This window comes from Lathamus discolor, chromosome 1, assembly GCF_037157495.1.
Source record: "Lathamus discolor isolate bLatDis1 chromosome 1, bLatDis1.hap1, whole genome shotgun sequence".
Taxonomy (NCBI): domain Eukaryota; kingdom Metazoa; phylum Chordata; class Aves; order Psittaciformes; family Psittacidae; genus Lathamus; species Lathamus discolor.
Genome location: NC_088884.1, coordinates 103,030,213 through 103,057,865, shown reverse-complemented (window position 1 = coordinate 103,057,865; position 27,653 = coordinate 103,030,213). Strand labels below are relative to the sequence as shown.

The window sequence follows — 27,653 nt, the reverse complement described above, 5'->3', positions numbered from 1 at the left end:
CTGGTAAGACTTGAAGGGTAAGAACTGGATCAGTAGCATAAGTCTCTCCGTTGCTCAGGCAGGGCAGGTGGTCACCCAAGCAGAAGTGGAGTCACCTGAGCAAACCGTCTTGTGTTCTTGTGGCCTGTATCCCATCTGTGCTGGCAATGGATGTCACTCGGGCATTTTGCAGACAACCCTGTTTCTGAAGAGCAACCTTTAAATTTTTGTGGTGTCATTACTTCTGTGCTGAATGAAGAATGAGTGCCAGTAATTGTTGCGTGTGATATAGTCACCAACCCTTTTCCTCACACCCAGCTTGCAAATTCTTTTAGGTGAGCTGTTATCTTTACCTGTCAGGAAATAGGTCGTCAATTATCCTACCCTACAAAGCAGCGCTTCCAAACACACAGGCTCCAGAAGCACTCAAACAGGAGCAGAATACCAAATAGAAGCAGAGCAGTCTGGCATTACCTTTCCTTTAGGGCAAAGAGGAGGTAACTGGAATAAATGCCGAAAAGTGGGTTTGTAGCACTCCCCTTGCCTGTGAAGTGGCTCAGCATAGAGTGAGTGCCCAGCACTAGGGAAGGCAGTGGGCTTTACTTGTGGTTACATAGGTGTAACACTGAAGGAGAAAGTTGATGTGGTTACAAGAAGAAAGCACAAACTGGAAACTGTAGCAACCAAGCCTAAGACTAAAAGCAATTAATACCTACGGTTGGTACCTGGAAAAGCAAGGTTACATCTAGAAGGAGCTCTGGTATTTTCATACCAAATGAATGTACTGTTGCTTCAGGGACTGTGGGGTTGATTGCAAATTTAATAAGGATTTTTCTGCACAAAACCATTATGTGGACTGAGCAGAGAGAAATGTGTCCAGTAAATGTCAAGGAGATGGGAATGTCCAGTGACATTCTGTGACAGTCTCTGTGACAGTCTAATAGAGAGTTATCAACCTTAAAAGAGAGATACTAGTTCCACGTGCACTTCTAGAGTACTTTTGTCAGGCTCTAGCAAGCCTTTTGAGGAGAGAATTCATTTTAGCACTCTTTAAAGAGTCAAATTGAATCTACTCTTTTGGGCAACATCCTGGTTTTGGTTTTCTCTCTGTTACTCAATTCCTGATGTTCTCTTTCAGGAACATGACCAGATGTTATGTTTCAAAGACATTTTGCTTGGTGTCAAAAGATGTCAAGCCTTGTGTTCTCCCAGCAAAATTGACTTAATTCCAACTCATAAATTTTTCTGTTTGACCAACTGAATAATTTAGCCAAAAGGAAAGGTGTCTTAAGATAACTGCACAAAGTAGTCAAGAAGCTAATTGGTGTTCACCAGCTGTGATTCAAATTGGAAACACAAAGAACAGGATTTTTCAGCCACAGATGGTGTTTTATCAAGATCCGGCCAGCAGAGGTGTGTTCTGCTCTCAGGGATGTAGCCAGCATAGTGTTCACTCAGAGGCTGGAGCTGGTACCATTGGCTTGAAAGTGCTTAAACAAAAAGACCCTTTTTTCTAATCTGTGTCAGGAAGGCAGACAGGTACCTGTTTACAGTGAAGTCTCTCTTATCCATAAGAACTTGAACAGATCCAAACAAATTTCAAATCTGTGAACAGGGTGAGGGGAACAATATATGTTTAAATGCAAACCGTAAAGTATTAATGGGGGTACATCATCTCCCGTTATTGCTGTATGTACACAAAGGTATGTATGTATAGTGGACATTGCAAAATTCATATCTATCTTGAAAGAATTGAATGAGGGTGGAGAGCACTGGACCCCTTACTAGAGCAATACTAGGAATTAGTGGAAAGCTCCATGGTTTATGGGAAATAGCGCTGGAAAACAGCCAGGAAAGACTAGAGAGTAGCATCATATGTTAAGGAATTAGTAATTCTATTCCTTATGATCAACTAAGGGATTGGGTGAAAACCACATTGTTCGTTGAAGTTGACTGCTGTAGCAACCCTGAATACTTTATCCTGTTCACATGACCAGACCTTTCAGCAACTTTCTACAGTATGTCTACTTTTCCTTTCTTTACGGTATTACTTTGTGTCAGAAAAACTGGAGCTTTGTGGAAATTTGTTCTGTAAGAGCCCCATTTAAAAATATTTAAGCTTAAAATGCTTATGGTCAAACATACTGAAATACAGTGCTATTTACTTTACTTGCAGGAAACGGTGAATATGTACCCATTTCAGTTGCACAGCATTGCACTGTCAACATTTGCCTCGTTAATTGGACCATTTGGAGGATTCTTTGCCAGTGGATTTAAAAGAGCTTTCAAAATCAAGGTGTGTAATGAATCCTGTAAGCCAGTCTTATTTTGGGGTTTTTTAATTTGAATTAGATAAATTGGTGGGTTGGGTTTGGGTTCTTCTAATCATTTGTTGTACTACTGTATTTCTACTAGGGTGTTCTACTAGGGTGTGAGGATGTTTGAGCTGGTTTTTAGCATCAGCAACAGTACTTTATTTTATTAGATATATGTATGTGTTATGTTAATTATACAAAGTTTTAGGAATGTGACTTTAGTGTTGGAAATCTGACAATAATTTGATTTTATATTTTGGTTGATAATTACTCTTCCAAGTTATGTTGCAGAAGGGGTTTAGACAAGCAAGATGTGAGACATTATACTTGACATGAAAGGCGATCTGTAGATGCCCAAGAGGCATCAACAAAAGTTTTGCCTTTCAGATTGGGGCAGGCTGTGTTTTACCAATAGTATTTGTGTTGTATGCAGATGCTGATGAGTCAGATTCACCAAAGCATGAGATGTTTGGCTGCCTTTGCCAATACAGTGCTGCCTTGTAGCAAGAGTGTGTATTGGCAAATGATATAATGTGCTAACCTCTGTTTATTGCAAGGTGTGCGCTGTCGCTTGTGGCAGTGTTGTCCCTGGCTGATATTAAGTGGCAGCAGGAGTATGGGAAGAGGGCAGCCCCAAATTTTCTCCCGACCTTCTTTATGTCTTGGTAGGACTGCTGTAATTCTTATCCTGTTGCTTATTGTTGTTCTTGTTGTTTTTCCCTATGTCAACCAGTTTTGGCATGTGCTTTGCACAGACGCATATCAACCTCTCCGTTTGTGCTGAACTCCCATACATGTGCTTGTACTTATCCCTCTTTCTTATACTGGTCCAAGCAGCTTGTCCGGCACTGTCTGGCTAGCTACAGCCTTGTGTGCTGTCATACCTGTGTATGTCCAGGTAGCAAAAGACTGTGTGAAGAAGGGCTTCTGAGGGGAAAAAATGCTTCCTTAAAGCGACACTTAAAGTAGAATATAAAAAAAGTAGATATTAATTTTTTAATATATATATATATTTCTGGGCCCCAATGTGGTGACCAAGGGACCGTCAGGAAGACAGGGATATTGTGGAACTGTTACTGACGGCAGCTTGTAGGCTAGATTGGACACTTCAAGCTTGCCCAGCATTAGAGGGCTGGAATGGCAGTGGCACAAGACTGGTTTAACTTGCTGGCAGTTGCCCTATATGTCTAAGGTCAGGCTTTTCACCCAGGAAGTTCACAAGTAAGTGTGAATGATAAAAAGGATATATGAGAGAAGTTTGATAAAGCTGTTCTACGGACAAGATGGGGTAACACAAAGGTACTGTATTGAGATTTGTTTGCATGAGAAATATTTTGAAGTAGTGGCAATTTTTTCTCTACAGGGGTTTTTGATTGTGTTAAATATATTTACATAGTTCTTAACTATGATTACCAAGAACCCAGTGAGACAAACAGCACGTGAATGGGCAGTACAACTTTCGAAGAGTCCACAGGTTAATGCTTCTCATGTAGCAAATACATGTTCCCTGGTAACAAAAGTTTTAGCAGCAAGTGCCAGTAGAGTCAAAAGCAATAAAAACATTAAAGAGGAGAACTGGATTCTGCAGAGTCAAGAAATGACAGCCATTAGCTTAAGAGGCTTGCTACAAGATGAAGTACGTATAGGCATGCAAGTGTACTCGGTACTGGCAAACCTGCATCTGACCAACTGCTGTCCTCTTGTGTGATACTGTGGACCAGTTGCTTCATCTCTTTTCTTCTCACCCCTTGACTCACCTTTGCAGTTAAAAACTCCTTTAGCAAAGGAGGCTCTTGCTAACTTTTGTCTCAATGCAGTGAAACTATAGCTTAATTGCAGCCTTAATGTGCTGCTGCCAAGTGATACATCATTAGTGTGTTTCACTGGAATCACTGACCATCACTTTTATCTTAATTTTTTCCCTCTCCATCCTTCACACCCAAAAGGATTTTGCAGACACAATCCCTGGGCATGGTGGGATAATGGATCGCTTTGATTGTCAGTACTTGATGGCCACTTTTGTTCATGTCTATATCACCAGTTTCATAAGGTAAGGGCTTTTTACAATATTAACTCATTAACCTTGCATAGAAGCTGTACCATAGCTGTTTCTTACAAGTTATGTTCCGCACAGTTAGCATAGCGGAGATTGCAGGTTTCTAGATCCGATTTATGCAATGTCTTAAGATACAGAACTATTAAGAAAATGCATGTAGCTGCCTAGGATTTATGTCAAGTTCAGGCTGTGCCTTGATGTTCCTGTGACTACTGTTAAAGGTAACCTGTGTACCCTAAATACCAGAAAGTTTTGTGCAGCAGCCTCTTAGAAGATAAACTAAAAAAGATCTCTTGATGAAAAATGTTGAGTGATTAAGGATGAATCAGTGAATCTTATTTGTCATAAGCCTTCTTAATCTCCATTTGGCAGCAAATACAAGAAATGCCTTTTAGTTTCTGTTAGGAGGATGCTCTACCAGTAATGCTCATGCATCCTGATGAGAAGAATGGGAGAAATCCCTAATTTGATGTCCTCCAAAATAGGAAGGCATTGCTTGTGCAGCAAGAGGAAAATGGAAAGCTGTTGAAAAGTTTCTTTAGAGTGGTTGCTTAAAAAAAATAGTTTTTTTTTTTTTTTTTTTATTGACAGGGGTCCAAATCCCAGCAAATTACTGAAACAGCTGTTGATACTTCAGCCTGAGCAACAACTAAGCGTGTATAAAACCCTGAAATCTCACCTCATCGAAAAAGGGATCCTGCAGCCGTCTCTGAGAGTGTAGTTTGTCAAAACGGAGGACTAGAAGAAACCTCCATTTACAAGAAGCCTGTGGAAAAGCATTGCAAATACAAACATAGATAACAGCTAAAGGGCGAGCAGTTTGTGGTCTGGAAGAGGTGAATATTTCCTGAAATGAATGTGAATGCTATGACTTCCTATTAGGACACAGAGGATCTCTTAGTCCTAATAAAATGCTTGCAAAGTAACAGTTCACATGATGCATATTTTAGTTCCTGAAGAGGGTGGCAGCAGCCTTCCTTCAGCACCCAGCCCAACAGACTTTGTATTAAAAAAAAAAAAAAGAAAATTCACCATTAGTCTTTAGTGAGTTATTTAATATTGTAAATCTTAGCAATACTTTCCTTGGTCTCCCGTCGCTACTGAAACACAAACAGATGCGGCCGGTGGTCACTTTAATTTAGCTCAGTGCTAAATGACAATCAGCCAGAAAATACTTGTTAGCCTGGTCAAAGAGGTAGTTACAGCCTGCTGTGTCAAACCCCCTGCATTTACTAGATCGCTGGGAAAGTTAAACTTAACCCTGTTTTTAATTAAACGCCTTCTTACAAAACTATTTCATCCTTTCAAGAGAAAAGAACCTTCGCTGAATTATAGGTGGGCTCTACAGGGTGTGGAACTGCTTGGTTTCATGTTAATGTTATGGATTATAAACAAGCATCCACATCCAAGAGTAGAGATTTCCTGAGAAAATGGGATTCTCCAACCCAGTAAACAGATTGGAGAGAATCTGGAGCTTAAACCCTTGGTTTCCATGGCCTGGTCAGTGTCTGAAGATAGTAATTCAAGCCTTATTCCTTGTGCCTCTTAACTACTATGTAGAATAGGGGTATTTCCTTCTTTTTAAAAGCACTTTGAGGTCCTGAGTAAGTGAAGTTTAAGTGCTGTTTTATTAACATGTTACTCAGTGAAGGCCGAAGCTTTTATCTCATGAATGTGCACAGTGCAAGACGGGATACATGGTTCTTCTGCTGTGTGTTGTTGTTTATGAAGAAGATCCTCAAGCAAGCTTGGGTAACCACATAGATGTTTGAATGGAGAATTTTATAGAAAGCAGCTATTCTGTAGACATATGAGAAAAGCTGATGTTCCATAATTCTCAATGCTAGCTGTTTTCTAACTATTTTCATCATGTGACATGTCTTGATGCAAATAAAAATACACACTTTTTTGAAATGACAGAGATTACTCCTGTACAAACAGAAAGCACAAATGCCAATTTTGTTTTGGTATACTGTAACTTGATAAAACGGAATTTTTCCAATTAATTGTAAATAAGTTTTTCTCCTGCAGTTAACATACCGATGCCACATATGTCTCTGTGTGTACATATATGTTAAAAATATTAAAAGATGTATGTATATATAGAAAAGATGAAATTTTTAAATGGTTGGTGCTACTTGAGGATAAAATCACGGAGAAAATCACTAGGGTGGGTGAAGAGATGCATTTGTAAAACACAGGCTGCTTTTTTTGAACACCATGCAGCTGGGACCACTGTGCACTCTGTTTTGCGCTTAGGCCATGGTAGGCACCTCCTTGTCCATCAGTGGCTGTAGGGCTTGGCTTATTAATTGGAGGGGACTGAATTTCAGTCCTTCCACCACAAGGGCAGCATAGCCTGAGATTAAAAGGTAGCACAGCCTTTCTGGGAGTGGGACGTATGGAAAGGTGCTTTAAAAAGAAGGGAAGAGAAAAGAAAATGAGAGGGCAACTGTAGTAGCATATCTGGAAAGCTAACTTTTAGATGAAACTTAGGTTATTAATGGGACTTTAGTAGGTGCTTATGAAAAACCACAGCCATACTGGAGTTGGTATATCAAGTTGGTATATCTTTATCCTGGGTATTTGAAAAGAAATAAAAATTTAAAAAATTATATAAAGGTAATTGTTACTTTGGAAACTTGAAATTTTTAGTGTCATTTTATAGCATGTATAATAAGGAAGTTAAATTATATATTTTAGCATTTAATACAACAGAGCATTTGAAATTAATTGCTATGTATTTGCACAAGAGAAAGTTCAACACTGCGATTCTGCTGTTCAATGTTCAAATGAAGAAGGAATCACTTGTGAACTCGCTCATCAATTCTCTGGGTAGAACAATAGCTTCCTGCCAGCTCAGGCTTGGTGTAAATAAACCTCAGCAGGACTTGTCACTGTATAGTGACAATTATACTTGCTTACTAAGAAGTGCATTTACCACACTCGTTACTTCTGTTAGTTCAAGCACTGCAATATGGGCAACAGGAAAGTTTAACTTTTTACACCAGTATCTCTTTTCATTTACAGTTTTGTTCCAAGTTGCTATAATTACCCACTGAGCAGAAAAACAAATAAATATGTAATTATGTAAATACTGTAAATGGTATGAGCATATAATGTCTGGTTTGGTTTGACTGTTTCAGTCTTTCGTTGAAGCAGGTGTTGTAATAAAAATAAAACTGGGACAGAAATCCCCCTGTCCAGTATTTCCTACAGCGTGTACAGTGGGTGGAGATTTCTTAATAAGAATTTATATTGCTTTATATTACTGCTTAAGGTTATGCTCTTAAGCAAAAAGCCTGCTGTTAATTCCCTACTTTTTGTCCCTCAAGACTTCAGGTGATCCCTGGCTGTTCATTCCCTTTTAGCTCTTGGATCCAAGGCCATTCACTTCCTGCAAACAAGCTGCGTAACAAGGGCACCTCATTTCTATATTACAGCGAAGACTGTAACATCTGTTAAACACTCACCATCAGCAAATCACGTCTGTGCTGTGCACCTCCTCAGGCTTCAGAAAACTACAAAAGCACAGAGGGAGCTTTCCTGTAGCCTGCTTTCTGATGCTGTTCTGAGGAAAGGAAATGCAACGTTACTGGTGAGTTTTCTCCTGCTAGACACATACAGTTTTGGACTGTTTCTTGCACAGAAACAGGAAATTTTTAGCTTCAGCAGACAAAACCCTTTCAAGGTGTGTTTGCTGAGGCAATTGCAAGGAGCTGCTTTCAGGGATACTGGTGCAGCCGCTGAAGTAATCCTTGTTTGTGCAGTTGCAACAGAGGGAATTTGTGACTTTTTAAAGTTGACTTTAGTTAATATACATAACTCTTAAACCACACTGCACAGAGCCCCTTTGTCCAGCTTGTACTGGAACCTGCACGTAACTAAGGTACAATTGCTCTTGCTCTTGCAAATAGTTTCTCAATTAGAAAATGGATATTCAATTCCATGGTTTAGCAATTTCAAATTGCGTAAACTTCATCTTGAGTCCTGTATCTGAGAGCATTCCAGAAACAGGCATTAATGTGTCACCCATGAACACAGAATCACAAACTCATTTAGGTTGGAAAAGACCCTTGAGATCATGGAGTCCAACCGCTAGCCTAGCACTGAATCTACCACTGATGTATTGCTGAATACTACAGACACTATGATTTATTCATTGCATACATATTACACCCTGACTGCTCAACACTGATACTTGTTCTTGAAATTATCTTTTGATCTCCAAAGGAACAGGTGAGGAAAATCTGGTATTATTAGGATTTAATTAGCACAGACATAGCCTTTGCAAGTGAGTATGAAAAGGCAACATATTCTCATAGGGAAATGAAGATATAAAGCTTTAGCTCCATTTAGGTGCTACCTTTTCACTTGCACTTGCCTATGTCAAAGTGCAATAGCAGCAGTTTTCTCCCTTAAGTGATTGCTGTTCCCATACAAAGCTACCAGGCCAGCTGCCCTGGCTCAGCGGGGCTCAAGTTTTAAGCTAGTCCCACGTGCAGCAGGAGGATAGGTTTCCACTTCTGCTGTTAGGACCCTGCCCTTTGAGTGCAGGAAATGAGGTACTTGTGCTATCTGGCAAGAATCGTGCACACCTCTAAATAAAACATAGTGAGAGCTCTAATTGCCCAATAATGCCTTATATTAACTAACTGTGGCTAATCATTGGGGTTTGTATGTACTTAAAGTGTGTATGCGTAGCTCTTCGTACTTTGACCTTGTTTCTGGTGCGACAAGCTATTGTACCTGTCAAACGTACGCTACCCTGAGACAGTGGGAAGCAAGCTCTGCCAGACTTCGTGCTGTCCAGCTGCACTAAAACAAGTTTCTGACTAAAACTTCAGGTGGAAGTGCTGTGAAACTACAGGCCAGGTCCCTTCTTCCTGCAGCAGTTCTGGGCAGTTGGCTTTTCTGTTTTGAAGAAGAAAATCAATGATGTGAAAAATGACATGTCTGCATTTAATCTAATTGTGCCTGCTTGGTTGTGCACAACCTCTCCTTTGTGCAGTGTCCTTGAGGCTAACTTTTGACCCCTGCACAACTGACACTAGCGATGCTTTGAGGTGTCGCACCCACCGCAGTGCAATCCACCTGAATTATACCTGAGCCCAGCAGACAGTGTCCCGCCTGCTGCCTGGTTTTCTCAGGCACCTGCCTCAGAACATTCAAGGCCTGGCAGAGGAGTGCTGATCCCTCTCACTGCCTGTTTTGTAGAAGCCTTGTGTCAGGGTGAGGCTGGTTGTGAGCTGCCCATCTGTGCTGGGTCACTGGGGAAGTTAGGGCTTTCCCTTGGTACGTGGCTTCCAAAGCACCCACGGGGGTACGTGAGCAGGCTCTAACCTCGGCTGGACTAAGGCTTCTAGTCAAGGCGCAGAAACTACTTCTTTTTCTGGAACTGCTGCACGTGGGAGCTCGTAGCATACACCAGGCAAATTAACTTGGGTTTCATGTACTGTTTATCTTGAACTCAGCTAGAGAGAGACTTTGAAAACCTCCCTGGAAGAATTTTAAGAGGCAGTTACATTGCTTGGCTTCCTAAGCAATGAGGTAGTCCTTCTGCATTCAAATTTAAGGCAGGCTAACTCCACCACAAGGGTGCAATGGTAAGGCAGGCTCTGCTGTAAGCGGCAGAAAGCTTTAATTCTCTGCACTTGTTCTGAGGGGTTAGATGATGACCTTTACATCAGTACACCAAAAGAAATAATTTAAACGTAATTAACTTGAGCTAACACTGAAACTCTTGGGAGCTTGATGGTGTTCAGTGCAAAGGGGGGGGGGGGGGTTTAACTTTATCAGGGATGTGATATTACTGTTTGAATTAAGACAAGTCTTAATTAAACTTGACCTAAGTGAAAATACAGTTGGGTTAATAATATTACTTTTGCTTCTGCTGTAGTTCTAGTATACTTTTAGAGGGGAGAAGGACAAAACCATTGCTTTACTGAGGATTAATACAGCAACTTATTTTCAGAAATATAATGCAGCTTCTCCATTGCTTATGCCTGGTTTTCACATTCCTGTTTCAGTAACTGGTATTTGGGAAAGCGCATTATAAATCAATCTTATCAACATTAGGCTTTGTTCTCTACCTAACAATTAGTAAATGGGAAATTTTAGACTGGTATGCCTTTTCAGATAGGCTGTAAAGACAGCTGTCTGGTTTTTCCATGGTTTTTTAATGATTTTTATTTAAAACACACAACACACTGCAGCAAAAATCCCTACAGCAAGACTTTTGAGAGACAAGCTGAGGAGAAGCTTGGAAATGGAAGCACATTCATATGGATCCTGAGAGACTGACAGCTGAATGCGGTATTTTGGAAACCAGTACTTTTGCCTGGGAGTAAGAAATTTGAATATATTTTGGTAGCACAAATGAAGCCCATCTCATTTTGACTGACTAAGAGGACCAATCTAGATGGTCCTCCCAATATCTCCAGAGAATGGCCCTGCATTCCACAAAACTCAGGTTAGTTTTCTTGGATGCTGTCTGATTTTTCAAGTCCAAGAAGAGAGGAGGGAGTTTGGTTGTGTACCTGCCTCCAGAAGAACCTGCTTGCAGCTTCAGAGCCAATACAGTTTCCCTCCTCCTACATGTGATCAGCTCCCCCCTTGCAAACAGTCTGCAGCCCTGCTGCAGGATCCCCCTGTTCAGTTGTGAAACACAGACTGAGCCAGGCACCTCCTCTGCAAGGCATTGTAAATAAAACTGCCTTAAAGAGGAGCCAATAGCTTGACAATGCTTTATTTGGGTTTTTGTTGGGATGTTAGGTGCTGGAGGGGTCACTCTCGAGTTCCAGCCACCCTGAAGGCAAGCCTGCAGCCCGCTGCACAGAGACCTTGCAGAGTGCACCCAGCTGGTGGTCCCACAGAGCCAGGAGCACCTTATCCAACACCCACCCAGTCGAGAGATGGAAGTGTGATGCCTAAATTAGCAGTACTCACAGACCAAAAACCTGAGGGAAAGATGATACTTTCCCAGAATTAGCTACTTAAAACACCAAGTAAATTTATAACATGATTCATCTAGGTGCAACAACTTGGAAATGAAGTAAGCTCTCCAGGCACCACATCTTTTTCATGATAGCATGCAAATGTCTCCTACGATTTTGGGCTAGACCATCTTTCTGAATTGGCCTCTTCTGCTTCTCACCTGCTCACTGAGGCGAAAATAAAATAGCCTTTTGTGTATTGTGAGAAGGGGGTAAGGGAAGAAGCACATGAAAGTTTTTCTATATGTATTGAATGAAATCAAAGCAGCTGTGCAAATCAGCCCGCTTAGAGATCTGTTCCCCTCACACATACCAGCGTCCTGTGTCTAGCCCTGGGAAGGAACACACAGTGTTTCCCAAAGGAAGCTGGCTAGCCCAGCGGGACCTATTCAAGCACACAAATGATACTCCAGGCCATCTCCATTTTTTTCTTAACTTTTCTTAACACTTCCCTCCCCAAAAAACTCTGTGCCCTTCCCTGCCCTTAGCTCTTTCAAGCAGTTCTCTCCATTGCAGCCTACTTCCAAAGAATCCCCTTTGTAGCCTGTTAGACACCATTCCTCTTTCTCCAAATCACTGCTCCTGTGCAGAAAAAAACCCTAAGCTGGAGTGCTGGTGCAGCACTCCCACCCCTATGGCACCTACAGGAGGACAACTGAGGAAGGTGTCCCCAGCTGCGGTGTGTGTGACTGCCTGCTGCTGCCAGAGGGCAGGGCAGACTCAGCTCTGAAAATCCTGGTAGGGTACCAGGAAAGTCCGAATTTGCCAAATGGACTGGCAAAGAGCAGAAAAGCAGGATTTGACTGTAAATCAGAAACCAAGCAGCTAAAGCAAGGTGAGTCTGCCCTTGCTTTAGCTTTCTGCCTGGTGGTGAGAAGGTGCTGAGATGCTGCCTGGGCTGGACATGGTGTTTGAATGTGCTAGGGCTACAACATGACCATGTTGGCATTGCCCTGGAAACAGCAAGAAAGCTGTGCTCTGAAGGCTGCTTTACAAATGGCTGCCAATGGCAATAGGACATCTGGAAACCACATGAAAGCTGCAGATGGTGGAAGTGTGTTACGTGGGCAGTATGTGAATTGCTCAGTAAGCCTCTAGGAACTGTGATGGAAACTCCTACATGGTAGAGATCTTCCTTGGGTGTCTCAGGAAAGATTTTATCATCACTGTGCAAGCTAGAGCTTACACTCATGCAAAAATATCAGTGTTATTCTGGATAGGGAGATTGAGTCACCTTTCAATTTTAGGTAAATCTCATGGCCAGTTTGTGTGACAGAGAAACAGGAATAGAATGACATTTGTAGGTCATGTAATACAATCCCCTACAGCAGGTATAGCTGTACCATCAAGTCCTGCTGAAAAAGAAATCTCAACCTTGAGTTCAGAAGCTATTTTACCACCGAAAAACTGTCACAGAAATGTGGATGTTTTCTCAGAGTACTAAGAGGTATATGAGCCAACATAATTTGAGGTTTTCATCTTGTCTTATCTTCTCCCAGTCTTTAGACAGTCATGGAAGAAAAGACAAATCCTGTAACTTAAAATTATATTGATTTATTTTCCTGATTAATATTTTCTCCTTAAGGCTGCATCATTTATAAAGGTTAAAGTCTCTTAAATTAATCCAATACAGACAGTCTACCACAAATTCAGTTCCTAATATGAATTGTACTGTGAACTCAGGATGTTCTATTCTTTAGTCCTAAATTTACTTCATTTTTTGTTTGCGCTCCTTGTTCTAGTAGAATCTGGACTGAAGCATACTTCCGTAAGAGTCTTAACCTCAAAGCTGAAATAGGTATGTTTGAGAACTAGCTCTGATTCCCAGGTGAGGGGAATGAGAAGATAAACATCTGTAACTGATGAGTCTGTATCACAGAGGCTGAAGTTCAGCATGTTTTCACCTGCAGTCCTTATCTTTGACCAAAGTTGAGTGATTTTGGTAATCACAGAAAAGGCTAGATCCATCATTGCGAGGGATAACTGAGGTTTCAGTGGCCAAAAAATCGGCACCTCTCGAAGACGTCGGAGAATGGAATTACTGCAGGAACTGTTCCTGCAAGCATTGCCACTTATCTCCTTGGTTTTGACAGGAAGAGCTAAGCACGGCTGCCCCCTTTCCCTAAAAAGATGGTTTGTGTCTTTGCTTCAAGCAGGGAAGAAAAATCTCCTTGTGTGATCTCTCATGAGGTGATGAAGGAATAGCTGAAGTGTTGTCTGCACAGGCCCGCCTCTGAAAAGTTTAGAAGCAATTGAACATGATGTTAATGATTTTCCTTACAGATCTCACTCCTTTACCTTGGTTTAATTCCTGTAGCATCTGCTGGAAAATGGAATGGTTTAGACACATGTATTCCTATTAACTAGCTAAGAGAGGTTTCCAAGCTCTGTTGGCTACTTCTCAGTTCCCAGAACACAGGATTTGCAGGAACTGCTCTGCCTTTGCTCCGTTGTTATAAGTCAGCATTTTCTGCTGACAACTTGACAATACCATATCCTCATGCCTTTCTGATTGGTGCCTGAAAGCTGAAATAAAATCAGTTGCAGGGTTTGCTGTTTATCTCTTCAGAAGGGACAAGAGGAAGTGATGGGGAGAGGAAGCTGATCTGTTGAGAGGAAAGATTTTACTCTCCCTATGGGGGAACACCACCAGGAGGAGTTTGTGGGCAGGAATTGTTTTCCAGAAGCCTTCATTGGATGTTTTGGATATTTTGGCTCATGCAGTAACAGCACGTGTGTAATAACAGTCAGGACTGTCTTCTGTCAGAGGCCCATCAAATTCCAGACAGTCCTGCGCTTAGTTTCTTACTGCTGATGCTGTACAAAACTGTCTGCTGTTTTGAGGAAGAAAGGATCATGTGGTGGAGAAGAGGGAGGCAGCGGAATAGAGGAGTGGATTAGAATAAATATGCAAATTATTTTGTGTGTTTTTTGATCAGTTGATTTAAGGGCAGAGGAGGGCAGAGAAAGCTTAAAATCACGCAGGGAAACACCTTTGATACTGTCCTGGGTTCAGCAGTAGCAGTCATTTTTCTCCTTCTTAGTAGCTGGTGCAGTGTTGTGGTTTTGACTTTTGGCCTGGGAACAGTGCTGATTACACTGATGTTTTTAGTTGTTGCTCAGTAAGGTTTAGTCTGACCAAGGACTTTGTGAGCCTCATGCTCTGCCAGGGAGGAGGGGAAGCCGGGAGGAAGCAGAGACAGGACACCAGACCCAAGCTAGCCAAAGAGGTATTCCATAAAACAGCACGTCATGCCCGGGATGTGAAAAAGGGGGCAGTTACCCGGAAGGGCTAGGGCGGTGCTTGGTCGGGCTGGGTATTATTCTTTCAGCCGGTGGTGAGCGGTTGTATTCTCTTCCCTTGTTATTTCCCTTATCATTATTATTACTGGTGGTAGCAGCAGTGATTTGTGTTATACCTTAGTTACTGGACTGTTCTTATCTCAGTCCATGGGAGTTACATTCTTTCGATTCTCCTCCCCATCCCTCCAGGAGCGGGAGGAGGAAATGGGGGAGAATGAGCGAGGACTGCATGGCTGATTTATGGCTGAGCTTAAACCACGACACATACCCATGTCTTATTTTCAGACATGTTATCCATTAGCAATAAAATAAATCCACATGCTAACTACAAACATTTTTGGGGTGAATGCACATCTGGCAAGGTAGTGTTCAAATCCTGTCCTGTCTGACTGACCTGTGTGGCTGGCTTGAACTCCAGAAGTGGATTATGTCTAAACCATGACCACTTCTGCATCAGGAGATATAGTTACAGATCTGTGGATGTGGCTCTGTTTCCTTTTAAGAAGTCTACATTTTGCATCTAATAGTGGCAGTTCGGTGTTGAGAAAAAACCCTGTAGTTTTGCCATGGTACATGCATACACAGCTTCCTCCAGAGCGTTTGGTGAAGCATTCATTTTGCCTATCAGAAAAACTGTCAAAAGTTGGTTGGCCAAACTGATGAAACAATACAAAGCCAGGAGCTGCTTCCTTCCTCCTGTGACCCAAGGTAAAGTGTCATTTTCACATGTTTAAAATACATATGCTAATATACAGATGGACAATGTTGCTGACAGATTTGATTTATGTTGATTTATGCAGATTGCTACTGAAAAGCTTAGACCCATTAAATCTATTTCTTAACCTCACAATAGAGGGTTTGCAATACACAAGTACACTAAGCAATGATTGCAGGCTGACAACTAAAATATTCTGGGAAACTAATTGGGGTTGTAAGGTAATCTCGTGGTGTCGTGGTAACATGGGCCTAGAGACAAACACATCTAGCTGCTTGGAAAGCACCAGGTAAATTCTAATCAGAGATACCATTTCATTGTCCTCAAGACCACACAAATGCATCAAGGCTATAGCTTATCCCTACTACAATTTCACCTCTCTGGATGTCATGCTTATTTTAACCTGGTGGTTTTCCACTTTTCTCAATAGGCAGACTCCTAGGGGACGATCCAGTGAAGATGTGGACCCTGTATCCTTGGTTTAAGCCTACTGACAAGGCATGGGCTCTTTCTAGCAGTGTTTCTCATGTCTTGCTTAGAAGTAGCCCTTAGTCACCTAGCAATCTACTACAGCAAATTATCATCTATTTTTAGAATAGTCAAAAGTTTGGCCAATAAGAAATCTCTTTGGAGATGGAGGACACACAGAAAATGCTTCTTATGTTTGAAATGAAATGCTGTTCCTGGACTGTAACTTGAAGGGAGGCTGACAATGTAATTTGCTGTTAACAAGACTGCCACAGGCACTGACAGTATTTTTTGTTGTTTCTTAAAACTAGTTTTATATGTCATGGCTAATAATATTAGAAGGGCTTCAAGTTGCCTTATTTGTTTATGGGCAAGGGAGTGTCAAAGAAATTATTCCTCTACAGTAAGCTATGTACATGTCTAAAAGCTTCAGACTCCCTCCATGTACCAACAAGCAATTCTAATGATGTTGTAGAGGAAGGACTCCAAGTGCTTCCAGTACAACATTGTTCATAAGAGGATCTAGCTCCATTTTGAATGAAAATGTAGTTTTTTTAGGAACAGATGTGTATAAGCTAGGAATTAAGTGGAAGTAGCTTACTATGGAAATTGGTCAGCCTTTCTTAAGTGACATTGGTCTTGATATAGCTTATCTAGTAATGCTTCTTTTTTTTTCTACAGAACTTTAGTAATTTAGCCAAAGGGTTAATGTGGCTTGTTGTTTTCAAAGGACATGGTAAATAATAATAAACAGTAAGTAATTATACATATTTTTAATTAACATGTTCCTTGTTAATTACTTGTCCACTCTTTGAAAGCTGGAATAAAAGCAGTCCCCTAGTGATTTATGAAATGAGGGTGCGCTAAATTTATTTGGTGTCATGATTTTCCGTCCTTACTGAAGTCTGTGTCATGACAGACTCAGGCTGTCTGCAGGTATGTATAACAGAAGCCTGCTGTGGCAAAAGTTTTGTTCTGCTGCATCAGTCACTCACTGGAAGAGAGAAAGTTAGCACTGAATTTGCATCTTGAGAAACCAGACATTTGAGTTAAAGCGGGAAAATGCATGTTAAGGCAGTGACAAGAAAGCCCTTTGAGTTATGGCTTTACAAACGTCTTTGCTCATAAACGTGTTCTTTCTCTTTGTTCTGTGGAGTTGCACAAGAAGCCATTTGGAAGACTCTTTGGTTCTTAGATTATTCCATGATCTTGAAGCTGTTCTTGGATGAGGATATCTTCCTGCAAAATTGATGGTGGTGTGGGAGTTTGTTTATGTGCAAAAGTGGATTGTAAACCTGAGGTTTTGTGACCACTTCATTCCGAAAATTATGTGTTTAAAAATAAATAAGGTATATAACCCGCTTCACTCAGTTTTCTTCCAGTGGGAAGCTGACCTGAAGGCCTTGGATTTTTCCTGTGCCTTGGTCAAGAGACAAACAAATTTAAGTTCACAGAAAGAGCTATCATTATTACTGCTGCATCTAAAATAGAGCAATATATGGGGTTTTATTTGATAAGTCATTTCAATGTCTCCAAGCTACCATTATGGCTTTCTGTGAAAGTCTGTAAAAATAAAAATATCTTAGACAAAAATAACACTCTCTCATTCTAACACTGTGGAGTGTCTCATTGCGTATTTGGCACATCCTCTGAGGCTGTACCAACAACAATCTGAAATAGGCTGCTGTAAAAGGCGAATCATAAAAAATAAGCAGTATTTAGTGTCTTGTCCTGTGTCCTTTGAGGCTTCTGACATGTACTGACTAAGTATAATTCACAATGCTCATAGGATAAAATAGTGGGCATTAGAGGAGGTTGTGCAGTGATTGTCAAGGTCAAAGGCAGTTCTTCAAAAAAAACCCACTGAATCCTTCCTCGTTCTGTTGAACTGTTTCACAAAACCTGATAGCAAAGAGCAGCTGCTTGGTTCTTTTTCAGATGTACTGTGCAGATTTCAAGTTTCTTTTCACACACGGTAGTAAAACGTGTACCTATAGGATTTGTGATAGAAGAGCATTTTGCAGGCTCTTGGTGTGAATACGCGTAACTTCATCAGAATAAACAAGGTGTATGTTATCCTCAGAACATTGTTTAAAACCTTCTTTCCTAAAATCATCTGCCTTAAAGACTGCATGAATACTTGAAGATGTTTCTTTCTTGGGCAAACTACCGTAAAATGCACTTTTTCAGCCTGTTTGAGATTCAATGTATGCCTTCACAAGCTAGTCTGCCATATGCCATGCAGAACAGTAACACTTTTGAACAACAAGAAGACAAGCAGCGGTTTTTGGAGGTCTGTAGGAGTGAACCAGCAGCACTGACCCCACTGCAGGTGAAGCACACCACCAAGAGAGCCCTCTTTCTATTTTTTTTTCAGTTTCTCCAGAGGCACCAGATGGCAGCATATTTCCCTCACTCGAGTGTGATCTCATCCTATCGGATTCACTCCTGGGATCATCAGGCTTTGAAGCCGTAAGCCGCAATGACCTCAGCTGACCCGCACCTCCTCTGTCACCACCTGCTCTTTTTCCCCACTTTCGCTGGATGCGCGGAAGGTGGTCTGAACACAATCAAGGCTCTTGAAACTGAGATTTCCATTTTGCCTGTGCAGGTCTGGGAGTCCGTAAGAACCATCAGCATACAGGCATGTGACAATTTAGACCCAGGGAGTATGGCTCCAGCCTCTAAATTTTCCATACCCTCTAAATATCAAGTAACATGCGGTTTATTTGATTTTTCTTTTTAACTACCTCCTCTTTCCCATGTACACCCATGCACAATGTGATTCTTGTTTACAAGCAAGGTTTGCTTATGTTCTTTTCTATCGATGTGGAATTATTTGAATCTTGTCATAATATTTCATTGTACACCAGTTATGTGTGACTAGCTGTGTGACTAGGCTTGTAACCTCTGTAGCAAGAATTCTGTTCTGCACAAATAGTCTGAGGCTGGGCAGGGATTTTGAGAACTTTGCGAGCTTTGGTTTCTTTTACAGTTACAGATGTGACCTAAAGCTTCGTGGGCTGGGAATTCTGTTGTTACAGTGCCCTCTGTACTGCTTCTTCCCCTCATCCTCCTGTTCTTGCTGATAAGTCCAATGCTGTTTTATCAGTGGTTTTGTCATAGAAGTAAAAAACCCAAACCCATAATGTTCAGCTGTAGCAAAATCATCCACCTTTGAACTCTCAACCTGCAGCATTGGGATGCGAATGTTTAATTGCTTGAACTATGTGACTAACATCTACGGACAGCAGAAGAAAGGCTATTTATCCTAAATAGGGCTGGGTCCCAGAGGGTGAAGGAGGAGTAGCCCTGGCTGCTGCTGTCTTCCACTGTTACTCCTTTGGGTTGTTCATGTTTTTGCTGTGGTGACTTCGTTAATGCTTTACAAATGCTATGAGCTCAGCACTCAACTATTTGTGGATTGTTTAATTTATTAACTTCTGACAAGCAGCCCACTATTTCTCTGAAGAACATATGTGACAAGGGAATTTCTTTATTTTATTTTTCACATTTTAGCCAAATTCACCATGAGTGTCACAAGATACGCACCCTAGTTACTTCAACAGCTCCACCCTTCCTCTTATTCAATACAAAAAGTTATCTGTAAACAAGTAGGAAAGAGAGAGGGAAGAGAACTTCTCAAAGGAATTAATAGAAATCTTGTATGTTGAAAAGGTTAGGCTGCATAAATTTGGAAAAGTGTTATTTTCTTCTTTAAAAAATATCCTTAAAAAATGGGGGGGGGGGGGGGGGATAAAATTCCCTCTATTTTCTTTCACTTTCTTGTAGTAATTTCTTTCCAGTTCTGTTTTTCCTGTACTTTGGTATTAGCTAATATATCTCCATGGTTTTTAAGGATGGATGCAATCCCTTGTGCACAGTTGCTTTGCAAAGTGTAAGAAAAATTAACTGTAAATACTTTACTAACACTGTAATTACTAAGCACCTTGTTTGAGAGAGATAAGGAGGTACCTGTGATGAGCTTTGCAAGAGGAGAGGAGGTGTTGAGAAGGTAAAAAGAATGTCTGGTGTCACTCTGTATGGATCATTAGAGATTGGAACTGTGACAACTAACCGAAACATGGGGACTATAAACAGGAATGCAGTGAGCATTAACTGCACAAGAAGAAAAAAGCAATATAATTTGGCACTCAGTAAAACTTGTATCTGATGTACAGCTGTCTGTGCAAATCCCACTGCTATCCTGGAAGATTTCTGTGCTTTTCCATTACGTTTACCTCTACCTATAATGAATTAGGAACAGCATAATCTCTGTAAGTTTTTATTCTTACTCAGTAGAATTGGCTAAGACAGATCTTGTTAATCCTTTACATATGAAAGATGCAAGTATCCTCCTACATATAAATTACAGAGAGAAGATTTGTTTGTTTTGTGAAGTACAACTGCTATCTACCATTCACAGATGGCATCTTGCACAGTAAGTAAGTGAAATAAGTGTAGGAACAAGCTGATGAAATCAGTGCTTCCCCTTGCTGCAGTCCAGAATGAAAATAGAGCAAACATGGCCAAATTCTGCCTAGTAGCATGCATTGAGGGTTTCCTTCTAGACCGGCATGGCTTACTAACTGAGGACAATGCACCTGTGAAAATTCAGGCATGCAAAGAAATGTACATGTTAGCTTTGAATGGACTGAGATACCAACCCTGGCTGTTTTGTAGTAGAAACACACTCTCCACTGACTTCAATCTCAGCCTTCACTCCAGGGACAAAATATTTCAGTCTGGTATGTGACAGAATGTAACTCAACATACTTTTCCTTTTGTATATACATTATTCCCTGTTGTATGCAAAACGTGGTGAGCACTCTCAAAAGGTATCCCCTGAAAGTAACTCTACAGTTTCATGTTTTGACCCTCCTCATTTTCCCTTCCTATTCCTGTAACATTTCTCGTATGGCCTCAGCCATAGACAAGCATTGGTTGGGTGGGTTTTTTTGCATAGCTGACAGTGACAATTCTGTTAGCATATGATGTGGGAAGGAAGCTGCAAAGAGCAGTTGGGTAGAGAGAAAGTGTTTGGGAAAGAGCTTATTTAAACGCTCTACATCCAGAAAGTGGGGAAAAGTAGGCATTTAGTTAGGAGGCACAAAACAAGATACACATGGCATAAAATTTTTTTTTGTATTTTTTTTTTCCAGGGACACAAAAATACCAACTGTTGAAGAGCTTCTGCCACTTATCATATTAGAGTGATAGAAATACGATGACAGACTGTATATTATTTCTCTTCTGGTGTCTATTCTTCACAGAAAAAATTACAGGTATTGCAAAGGGCCAGTCAGTCCCATTCCAGCCCCACCAGCCCAGGATGTTCTGAGTTGGACTAAATCTTGCTCCTATTAATACAGTGAATTTAGGGATGGGCGAAGACACCTTTAGCAAATAAAGACAATGTTGTATTGTGTAGGCAAGGAGGTTATATACTTGCTTATTTTGTTTTTTTCTTGGGAGAAATGGAGTTCACTTAAAGTTACACTTTATCTTCAGTGAGCGCTCCTTAGCAGCCTCACTCCAGACATCCATGAGTCTTATGCAGAGGCCTCCTCCACCGAAATGGGAACAGGATGATTTCCACTGTCAGCTGAAGAGCAGTACATCAGCCAGCAAAAACATTAAATGGATTTACATGTTTGATGCTAACAGCCTGAGAAGGAAGACTGGGTAAATGGGGTTTACTCAGTTTGCCCTTCAGTACAACAGGGTACATGGCTTCATTTAGAAAGACCCCCTAGTAGAGGGAAGGGGTATAATTTGCCAGTGAAGTACAGGGTCTTGGATGATTTGTGCATTGTTTATTGCAGCTTTTAGCCCTGCAGCCAGACTCTCCAGACTACTATTTAGTCTTTCCAGTGAAGACTTCAGAAGGGATTTTGTAAATGAAAATCCACCCCAAACAAAACTGGCATGGGGTGAAAGACTGCTAGGTGCTGATTTCTTGATGGATGTGAGTTTATAAGTGACTAGCAAAAGGCAGAAGGGTATCTGGTCACACACATGTGGGCACACCTTTGCACCAATCCCCGGGAGTATCCAAGCAGATGAGGCTTTGCCCCAGGGTTGCAGTATGTGCAACAGCCTTTGGCTGTTGGGAATTTAACTGAACTTCTGGCTTAATTAGGAAAAGAATAACTATTTCAGTGTTTAAATATTTGGATTGTATGGATGAGACTGGCCAGCACAGATGCACAACTCTTTTTGTGGTCAAAACTGGAGTTATCTAAGTGGACTTCCCCCAGATGTTCACAAAAAGCTAAGGGAGATCACCTCAACCCCAAACCGAAGGTGGCTTCCTTGCTCCTGCGCTGACCCGCGGTTCCTTCCTCATTCCACAAGCAGGCTCCTGGCTGGGACAGCTCTCCTCCCGGCACGCTGGATAGCCTGTCATGTGCCTGGGCCTGTGGTGAGGGACTGGCGGCGGGGATAGAGGAGAGGGGACGCCGGTCTGCAGTGCTAGGGAAGTGGGATTTCTGTCAGAGGCCGGGGAGAAACCAAACCCAGCGCTCTGAAAAGTAAGATAATGATGAAAAGCTCTAGAACTAAGAAGGGGGCCTGTGCGTCTGTCAAGCCGACCCCATCTGGGTGAGCAGAGGAGCCCCTCTGCGAGCAGCCTTCTTGCTGAGGGATCGGGGCGGTGAGCCGGTGCCTGAGGGGCTGCTCCCGGGGCCCGCCATTACGGACCGGCTCTCCTGAAGCGGCCTCCTTGGCCGCGGGAGCAGCGGCGACCGCAGCCAGCCGGGAGGAGGAGGAGGAGCGGAGGGAGGAGGCAGCGCTGGCAGCCGGGCGGGGAGGGGGCATTCGGCGCCGCGGAGGAGGAGGAGGAGGACTAAGATGGCCACCAGCCGCCGCGGGGAGCGGCCCCGCTCCCTCCGCCCCGCCTCGCGCGGCCCCCTCGGCCTGGCCGGGCGTTGATGGGGCCAGAACGACCCCAGCGCCTGGACGCTGCAGCGGTGGCGGTGCCTCCCGCCGGAGCCCGCCCGGGCCGCAGCGGGGGAGCCGCCCTCCCGGCCCGGCCCACACCGCCCGGCCGCGGCCACCCCGTCGCGTAACCCCCCTCTACTCCCGACTCGTGCCCGCGGAAAGGAGCGGAGAGAGGCGAGGAGACGAAAGGACAGGCCACCCGCTGCCCCCTCCCCGGCCCGGCGGGCCGGGCCGGGCACGGCGCAGCGGCACCGACGGAGACCCCCGCCGCCTCCCGGTGAGTGCCTGGCGGCCCTGCCGCCGAACCCGGCGCTTTGTTGTACCGCCGCTGGGCCCGGCTGCGCCGCGGGGACACCCGCCACCTTCTCGCGGGCCCGCCGCGGCAGGCTGCAGCCCCCGTCCCCGTCCCCGCCGGGGTACTGGCCCCGCTTGGGTCGGGTCGGCTCGGGTCGGCCCGGCCGCAGGCCGCGGCTATCGCCCCGTTCCCCGGGGATGCCATACGGGCGGGCGGCCGCCTCCCTCCGTCGCCGCCGGGTTGGAGGAGGGGGCGGCGGCGCAGGTGCCTCGGGTGATGGATCATTGTCAGTGCACGGGCAAACACCCCTCCATCCCCCAGGGGGTTTTAATGTTTTATTTCAGCGGCCGCTCCTTGGCCGCTGTGGGGCGGGAGGCTCGGCCCCGTTGGGCTGAGGGGGGCGGGTAGGGGTTATGCCGGGGTCTCAGCCACCGCGGAGACGGGTGAGGGAAACCAGGAGGGGACGGCGGAGCCCCGCGGGCGCTGCTGCGGCGCTGGGCCGGTCCGGCGGCCTTTGTTGTGGCTAGGGAGGGCGGTTTTCCCGCGGGAGCCCCGACGGAGATGCGGGAGGGAGCCCCGCTGGCCCCAGCCCTCGGGTGTGCGTGAGGGCCGGCGGGGAGCCGGGCCGCGGGGTGGGGGAAGACCGCCCGCCGCCCTGGGCCAGCGCGGGGAGGGACAGTGGCCCGCAGGCGGGTCGTCGGGTCGCTTTTTATTCCTGTAATTATATTTTCATTTTTTATGTGGTTATCTTTGTGGCAGTCCTCGAGCTGCCGGCCCGGCGGTGCGTCAGGGACGTTCAAGTTAAAGTACCCAGCAGATTCCCCAGTGCACCCTGGGGGACACGGAGGTTGTGGCTCCTGAGAAGTCTGGAGCATTGTGTGTGGGGGGATTTGAGGAGATGCTGAGGTACCCGCTGCTTGTCTTCATCGTCCTGGGAGGTGATCCACATAGATGAAGAGGCCAGTCAGTAGTGCTGGGTGCTGAGGCCCTGTGAGCTGTTCACCTTGAAAGAATAGGTCCCTAAATTCTAGCTATGCTTGTGTATGCCTGCATAGAGAGAGACTTACGAAAGAAATTGTGCAGAGGATTAAATGTATTTTGACCTGTAATTTCATGGATAATCTCACTGAAATTTCTTGGCTAACAAAGTAACTCCCAAGATTTCAGTGTAAACCTGTGGGTCCTGGCCTAACTTTAATGATTGAATTTTGGTTACTTGGCAGTGTAGGTTTGTGACAAGGTCTGTGTGTGTCCATGTATTGGATCATGTAATTTTACTATGGAAAACGAATGGTAGGCTTACTGTTAAGATGAGTAAATTTCGTACGCTGTACCAAGCACATATGACCAGCTAAGTCATAAGTGGTGCTGGAGCTGTGTTGTTACCTGGTGCCTGTGCATGCCGCTGTGCAGAGTTATGGTTGTACAGCTGTATGATGTGCCTGAGCTCCCAGATTCCCATGGATCCAGGCTGGTTCTGGAGGGAGCCAGCTTGATTGCATCCTTGGCACATTTTGGTGACAAGCTAGTGGCATCTTGAAATAGGCTACATGAACAAACTGTACAGTTTGTGTGAACTGTCATTTCTGCAGTATTTTGCTCATCCTGTGCAATGTTGGTGGACTTGCAGCATTTGCAAATATGAAAGTTACAGCTATGTGAATTGTTCAGTTGCAGTAAGACAACCAAATCCTTCTCTATGCTTTTAGATTATAGGCAGGCATGTTTATGAAACAGAATGCTTTGGGCACTGGAAATGTGCATTCCTGTTAATATGGCGTTGTGCCTTTGCTCTATGATCCTGGTCAAGAAGTGCTGATAATCTAACTTTGGCTGTTTATTTGGACTATGAGTAGGCATCTCCACACTGTGTAGTGTGGATCTGTTCAGCTCAGTTGGAGACAATGCTGAAATACTCAACACCATTGACAGGAACGTATTTTGGGTAGGAGAATGCCTCAGGTATCAGTGGTGGTAGACTAGAGATCAGTGAATGGTATTTTTCAGTTTGGTATGTCTTTGCTAAGAACTGAACGTGTTTGTTTGCTTTTCCGATCTTCTGTGCAGTTTTTAGGCTGCTAGATTTGGAATACAAATGTAGTATGTTTTGGGTTACATGGTTGCAGCTCTTAGCCAGCTAATTATCTGTTTGATTCAAATTTAAGCAAGTTAAGCATAATACTGTTGTGATTTTTAATATCTTAAGCAGCCATTTAAAAATGTGTTATGACATTTCTATCTCAAGGTTTAAGTAAGGGTTAGTATGTCCAGTCGATTGTTTATTTGCAGTTTGATGCATTGAGATCAGCTATTTGATGGTATCATGTGGTGCAACGTGAAAGGAACTTACTTCTTTCTTTACAAGCAGTAACAGAAAGAGGCTAAGTAACAAAATTATTGTAATTTCAACCTGGAAGTAACGGGTTTAGTTAGAAGGCTGTGTTATCTTGTTCCATCTTGCTACATGAATTGGCTGAGAAGATGAGCTAAAAGTCATCTGAGTGGGTATGAAAACCTTGGTACTTTACTCTGTTTACTGGAGCTGTATGCCAGAAGTATACATGACAAGCAGGTCTTCAGGAGGTACTGATGTGTGTTGCTGTTATAGTAAGGCTAGCAGATGTAAAATACGTGGTGAATTCTTCTATTTCATAGTTCTCTGCAAATGTTCAGTTGGAATTTTTAGCGTACGGAATACTCCTGGGGTGCTTCATGTGCAGAGTATGGGGTGAGTGTAGGCACTATGTTCCGCTTGCTTAGGACTGTCATGAGATTGTTTGGAAACTTTGGTGTTAGAGCATGGAGTTTCACTTCCCAAATACTGATGTTAGCTGTTTCGTAGCATTGGGTTGTGGGAATTTACTTCTGTTTCTGAAGATATGCTAAGATGAGGAATGTAAAGCCAGTAGTTCTCCCCTGTTAAATTGCTGAAGGACAAATCTGCTGATGTTGATTAGCAGTTTAGTTCATGTTTGTGAGTGTTTTTAAGTTGCTGTTGCAAAATAGTGGAAATACTGTTTCAGCAGTGGCCTTTGACTTGCACGACTTCCTGCTGTAAGGAAGTTTTGTATCATTTGTCCAAAATAAACAGATTTTGGAGAGGGTGGATATGGTATGCTATAAGGAACCATACATCTTAGTCACAATTTACCCTGTAGTGCTTGCCTTTCTGATCATTAGAACCGTGGAAGTCTGTTCTTATGGTATCTTACTGGAATTAAACTTGCATTTTGAAATGGGGAATAGAATCTTTTGTTGGTCTGGAGTACAATTTTTGGTTATGTGTGTAGGGAGAAAATAAATGATTTCTTCATGTCTTTAATACTGAAGCTTTTAACTTTACTGGTTTCCTCCTTGATTCTTTTTTGTTGATGGTGTTGCTAAGTGTAATAGTACAACATTTAAAATGCCCAAGTTGTGACAAATACTCATGCTATTAGTTTCTTTGAGTTATTTGCAATACTGATTGTTTTAAAAAAGTCTTTATTTTTTGTTGCTTATGTGTCCTGAGGGGCCTACAACGTGTGTTGTAAGTATGAGCCTTCACACACCCTTCAATGTTGAAGGGACTGAGGCACACTGACGTAAGATTGTTACGTGTCTTGCAACAGCTCACTTCTTTAACTTTGTAATTTGGTTTCCAGTTTTCATCTTTTAATAAACAGTTTCACTCTTGTATAACTCCTGTTATTTTCTATTGAAGACTTTATATCCTGTGTCTGGGCTGTTTACACCTTGTCCAGGCTGGGCAAGAGAGGACAGAACATAATTAGAAGGCCTCTGTGCATATTTGTTTTAACCAGCTGCCCCACAGACCGTATAGAAAACATTGGTGTTTCCTATAATCCTGTTTGCACTCTCATTGCCAAAGCTTCTGAGGTTATGTATGAAATTCTGCTGGCGGCTTGTGACATTTTAAGTGAAGTCATTTGTGAGGATGTGGGAGCAGCATCTTGACTTTTGGGTGATTGCACTGCAAACTTTGCAAGACTGAATATGCATTACTGGTGATCCAGCTTGGAGAGCATCTGTTTGGCAAGCAGCTCATGCTTTGTGATGCACTAGTGCAAGCTTCTGCTTGTTGCTCACTTCCTCTCCTGTTCTGTGGTATTACAGGTAAGTGCATACAGCACCTTGAGTTTGGGTCACCTGCTGGATAGTGGGGATGACTACTTAAGCAAAGTTAGATGATCTGTAGCACAGTTGTTGCATATCTTGCTTTGTCTTTATGCTAATACTGTGTCAGAGCTTAACAGAAGGAGGAATAGGAAATACTGTATAAAACTATTGGGTTAGTACTGTGCAGCATTTTGTGACTCCAAGTTGCTTGTTTACACCCTGTATGTTGATTTAATACTTGCCTGTGATTACAAGGATTTTGTTGTGAATGGTGAAGGGGAACAGTCTTTAGCTAATTCTTTCCTCAAGTCTTTCGTAAGTGAAGATGACATGCATCTTTTGGGGTGTTTTTTTTTTCATGTGGACAGCTCTGGGGCAAAATTTTCTGATTTCTGTATGGAAATGTGCACTGGACATACTGTTTGCCAACTGTGCTGATGTTTTTGTAATTTTGAATGGCAGCAGG

General features: G+C 43.0%; 2 protein-coding genes across 3 annotated transcripts in view; both read left to right on the top strand.

The window, feature by feature from the left end:
* CDS1 (CDP-diacylglycerol synthase 1) overlaps positions 1-7,566 on the top strand; it is a 34,874-nt gene extending 27,308 nt beyond the window's left edge. Inside the window, exons 11-13 of one of the 2 annotated variants that reach the window (XM_065688605.1) lie at positions 2,156-2,275; positions 4,241-4,344; positions 4,942-7,566. In XM_065688605.1, the coding sequence (XP_065544677.1) occupies positions 2,156-2,275; positions 4,241-4,344; positions 4,942-5,071 (354 nt within the window). In that variant the 3' untranslated portion in view covers positions 5,072-7,566. The other variant, XM_065688611.1, reaches the window with a different exon arrangement.
* Positions 7,567-22,693: 15,127 nt separating this feature from the next.
* Positions 22,694-27,653, top strand: part of WDFY3 (WD repeat and FYVE domain containing 3) — a 175,717-nt gene continuing 170,757 nt past the window's right edge. The window contains exon 1 of the mRNA XM_065688594.1: positions 22,694-23,050. The gene's annotated coding sequence lies outside the window, so the exon portion shown is untranslated. The remainder of the gene's footprint in view (positions 23,051-27,653) is intronic.